Source organism: Saccostrea cucullata, unplaced genomic scaffold (assembly GCF_032062105.1).
Source record: "Saccostrea cucullata isolate Sc308-1 unplaced genomic scaffold, CSIRO_AGI_Scuc_v1 ctg3557, whole genome shotgun sequence".
Classification (NCBI taxonomy): domain Eukaryota; kingdom Metazoa; phylum Mollusca; class Bivalvia; order Ostreida; family Ostreidae; genus Saccostrea; species Saccostrea cuccullata.
In genome coordinates, this window is record NW_026930106.1 from 13387 (window position 1) to 18278 (window position 4892).

A 4892-nucleotide genomic window follows, 5' to 3' on the forward strand; every position below is an offset into this window, starting at 1 on the left:
ATTTTTAAAAGTGTGAATAGATGGATATGAAAGCAGATATTAAGGTAATAAGGCCAGAGGGATGCTGCACAGCCACATTAAAACGTCTGTTGCCATACATTGCGGTCTTTGCAGTATCGGCTTTTTGCTGATCTAAGGGAACGACCAGGTTCATAGATGTTGATGAGCTCTACAATGTATTTTCATGCCATGCATTTCATAGCTTTGAATTGTATAAAGAAAATTTTTATACTGGATGCGTTTCTTGATTGGAAGCCAATGCATAAACATATTAAGAATAGGAGTAATGTGCTTCCTTCTGGTACGGGTAATATAGTACTTGCCGCTTTATTCTGTATGCACTGCAATTCGGCTAGATCAGATGAGTTAATACCATAGAGCATGGAGTATAGAGCATTAGCATAGTCGAGCCTAGACAGCACAAGAGCAAAATTCCCCCGTAATCATTGGCCGTTTGTAGTACCATGCACGAGACGCGGATGGATGAAATTTTTTTTAGCATGCTGAGAGACATCAGCTATACACCGAGGTCCTTAACACTGGTTGCCTCACTAATGATGGTGTCATTGAAGTTCAGATGGCAAGATGGAGACTTTGACTTGATATTTACCAGCAAAAACTATAAGTTGTGTTTTATCCTCAGGAAATTTAAGCATATTGGTGCACATCTACTGCTTGATTTCTTAATTATCAACTCGTTTTCATTAGAAGTATAATTTTCAGTATATTGCATATTAAATTTTTACTATATTCTGGTTATCAAATTTTGTGATAAAAGATAGAACTCAAACAGGTAAGGATTTTATATATACAATTACATTTGATTGTGTTTATGCATATATATTTCAATACTGATCAGTTATAGAAATTGGTATCTAATCTCAAATTTGGTTTTGCTTAACATTCTTTTGTTTAAAGAATTATCCTTAACAAAAACTCAAGGAAAATGCATGCAAAGTCTCACTAGAAGTAGAAAACAATTTTTAATCTTACATTCTAACTACACTCACTTGGGTTGTACCACTATATATATATATATATATATATATATATATATATATATATATATATATATATATATATATATATATATAGTTGAAAATAGTTCACAGTCGATGTCACACAGGTGAAAATAATTATAAAAGAAAAAGAAAATGAAGTTTCCAAAATTCATTTAACACAAGCGCTTTCTGGATTTCATAATCCGTCTTCAGGTGTACATAAATTGAACTGATTGTTTTGCTTAGTAACGTTAACTATGACGTCATGACGTCATGAGAGTCTTTGCAGGGAAGGAAGTAATCTATGACGTCATAGTATGGCTACGTTGCGTAAAAGTTAGGGAAAATCAAATTGGACAATAATGGACAATAAATCACATATTTTTCTGTCTCAATAAACAAAGCAAACAGAAATTCTAATTGATGATATAATAAATTAGGTAATTTCTCAATGTTAATGTTTGTTCAGTTTTGGTGAAAAAAGATTTATGAAGTAGTTTTCTTTTGCTAATCTCATTGCAGTGGAATCGTTCCTAAGTTTATAAACTTACTAATGACTTATAAACGTTACTAAGCAAAACAATCAGTTCAATTTATGTACACCTGAAGACGGATTATGAAATCCAGAAAGCGCTTGTGTTAAATGAATTTTGGAAACTTCATTTTCTTTTTCTTTTATATATATATATATATATATATATATATATATATATATATATATATATATATATATATATATATTGAAACAGAAAAAAATCCACAGTGCTCGGTAGTTTACAGGTAAATCTTTTTAAAAAAGAAACACGAAAATCTTTAGTTTAGCTTAAGCGCTTTCATTTCAAATCTTCAGAAGCTTTATAATACGTAACATAGCAACATAACGTCATAACGTCATAATAAGCGGAACATTACATACAAACGTCTATTGTGACGTCATAGTCAAACTTTGCGGGAAAACTGTAGAATGAAAATAGTAAGTACAATTTTTACAACAATTATGCTCAATTGTTCAGTCTAGTTTTGAACAAATGTATAAAATGTTTTTCTTTCTCACGTCTTTGAATATCACTTTCACTTGAAAGTTTGTAAAAAGGAATTATACTGAATTGTTTATTTCCACAAGTATCCAAATGTTCACTCAGAGGGATTTGCCGATATTGCGGAGAATTAATATGTTGTCGGTGGACACGCACCCGGGCACGCAATTGATTGCTCGTTTCCCCGATATAAAATTCTTGGCATCCAGCACACGTTATGACATATATTACATTTTTAGTGGCACAAGACATGTTTGCATTGACTGTAAATTGTCTTCCTTTAAAGTCAAAAGTTGATCCTTCCATTATATGTGTACACGTCCCGCAACGCGCGTCTGCACACTTAGTCACTTTGTAACTATTATTAAAATGAGATGAACACAGAATTCTTCTAAGATTTTTGGGCTGTCTTCTGCTGTTAATGAATTTTACATCTCTATATATTTGTTGTGTTGACCGGTCCGTTTTCAGAACGTTGTTAAGTTGGTGTACTACGGAGGTCAAATTATGATTCCTTGGATTGTGGGTATGCACAAATGGAATTATATCCGTTTTATTTTCCTGGGTTTTTGTAGTCAGCAATTCTGACCGTTCATATCCTTTGGCTTTCAATATCCCGTTATCTATCAGGTTTTGGGGATATCCCTGTTTTAAAAGGTAGAACTTGAGTTCTTTCAGTCGGATATCTCTTGTGATTTCGTCACTAACAATAGCACATAAAAGTCTAGCCAGATTGTATGGAATTGCTGTTTTTGTGTGATGAGGGTGACAGGATCCGAAATGTAAATACTGGTGGGTGTCAGTTGATTTATAGAAGATATCCGTTGAAAGTTTGGTATCTTCTTTAATGACAAGAACGTCAAGGAAAGGTAATTCCATATCGCTGCTTTCCATGGTAAATTTAATGTTGGAATCTAAGTCATTTAATAATTGGTGGAAAATTGACAATTTCTCAATGTTGTCATTCCAAAGAATGAAACAGTCGTCTAAAAATCGTTTCCAATTTGATGTTATAGCTTTAGCGTCCTCTTCTCCCCATAGAGTGACAAGTCGTTGATGGAGTTTTTGGTCGAGGTATCCTAAAGTTAAGGTGGCATACGTGGGAGCCACTTTTGTTCCCATCGCTGTTCCTTTGGTTTGAATAAAATGCTCTCTTCCGAAGGCAAATGTATTGTTTTGAAGTATAATTCTTAATCCTTCTAAGATAAATTCTTGCTCAAAACGATCCTGTAGTAAGTGTGGGTATCTATCAATCCAGTATTTAACCGCTTTTATACCCAATTCCACGGGTATATTTGTGTATAAATTCACGACGTCGAATGACACGAGTTTCGTATTAGGTTGAATATGTTCTGGTAGGTGGTTGATAAAATCTATATCATCTCTTATAAAACTTGGAACCTTTTCACAATAAGGCTTTAATAAGATGTTTAACAAGTGACTCAGTCTTTGAGTTGAACAATTAGGCCCACCTACGATTGGCCGAAAAGAGAGATCTTCAGGATTTAGACAGCAAATATATTCTCCTCTCTGAGCCTTTATGGCGTTTTTGATTTCTAATGACTTGTGTACTTTTGGTAATCCGTAAAATTGACTCTCTTTTGTTTCAAAGTTTGTGAGGTAGTCTTTCTCCTTAGCAATTAATTCTCCCGAAGATGGCCCACAGACAAGTTGATTTATCTTTGATAAAGTTTTTGTCTCGTGATTTGCATTAATACTCCCATAGTAGTTAGGGTCCTGTAGCATATTCAAAATCTTACGTTCGTAATATGTTTTATTCATGATGACTACTCCGCCTCCTTTGTCGGCTTCTTTTATAACGATACTTTCGTCATTATGTAAGTCATTTAAAGCTTTTTGCTCTTCTTTTGTGAGATTAGATCTAATATTTTTCTTAATATTAGGTAGGTTTATATTATCTAGGGTTTCACATACCGTATCTAGAATTCGATTTCTACCTCGTTTTGGAATAAAGTGGGATTTATTTCTAACCAGGTCCTCTGGTTCCTCATTTTCACTATCTTCTGTTGATTCGTCGTTATCTTCGTAAAAGTATTCCCTTAGTCGTAGTCGCCTTGTATATTCCTTTACGTCCGTTTTAAGTTCTTGGTTATTCATACGTGGGGTGGGTGTATATTTTAAGCCTCTAGATAATAATTTTATCTCTGCTCTAGTTAATATCCTATCTGAAAGATTAAACACTTTAGGATCAACTTCTACTGATCCCTTGGTTTTATTTGTTTCCTCAACATCAACTAAATTTGCGTTGTTTGTTGATAAAATTGTGGCATGTGCCTCTGTCCTTGGTTGGGTTTGCCGCCTCCTAAAAAATAGTGCCGCACACCACGTCCGATGAAAGTTGTTTTTTCATTTCTATAAATGTTTGAAGGTTTGTACGGTCTAATAATCCGTAGGTGATGGTGGTTATTATTTTGTAGGTGGTTAATTCCTTGTTGGTATTTCCTCTTAAAGTTATGGTTTTTCGGATAGGAGTGGGGCGAATTTCGTTTTGCGTTATTGAACGGTGTCCATCGAGTGTTATGGCGACGTTGACTTTGTTCTTGGGGCAATGATTGATTTGCTTTCTGATTCCTTGTGGGATTTGATCCAGTCCGCATGGTATCATTGCTCACAACAGATGCATAGGTAGCTCTTGTTGTATCATTCTTACCGGTGTTTTTTGGTCCTGGTTTTCTTATCAACTGTTTTCCTTTCGGCTGTTTAGTAGACTCCTTGCCATATGTTTTTGCGTAGTCTAATAGCCAGGTTTCCGTGAATCTCCACCTGTTAAATGATTTGTCCTCTTCCTTTTGACAATCAGATTTCCATAGTTTTTGAAGCATTTCTAGAATTA

General features: G+C 34.4%; 1 protein-coding gene across 1 annotated transcript; it reads right to left on the minus strand.

Annotated features, from left to right (window-relative positions):
- Window positions 1-2002: 2002 nt before the first annotated feature.
- LOC134282937 (uncharacterized) lies at window positions 2003-4156 on the minus strand. The gene has a single exon (XM_062765358.1). The coding sequence runs from the start codon at window positions 4154-4156 to the stop codon at window positions 2003-2005; it is 2154 nt and encodes a 717-aa protein (XP_062621342.1).
- Between the last annotated feature and the right edge of the window lie 736 nt (window positions 4157-4892).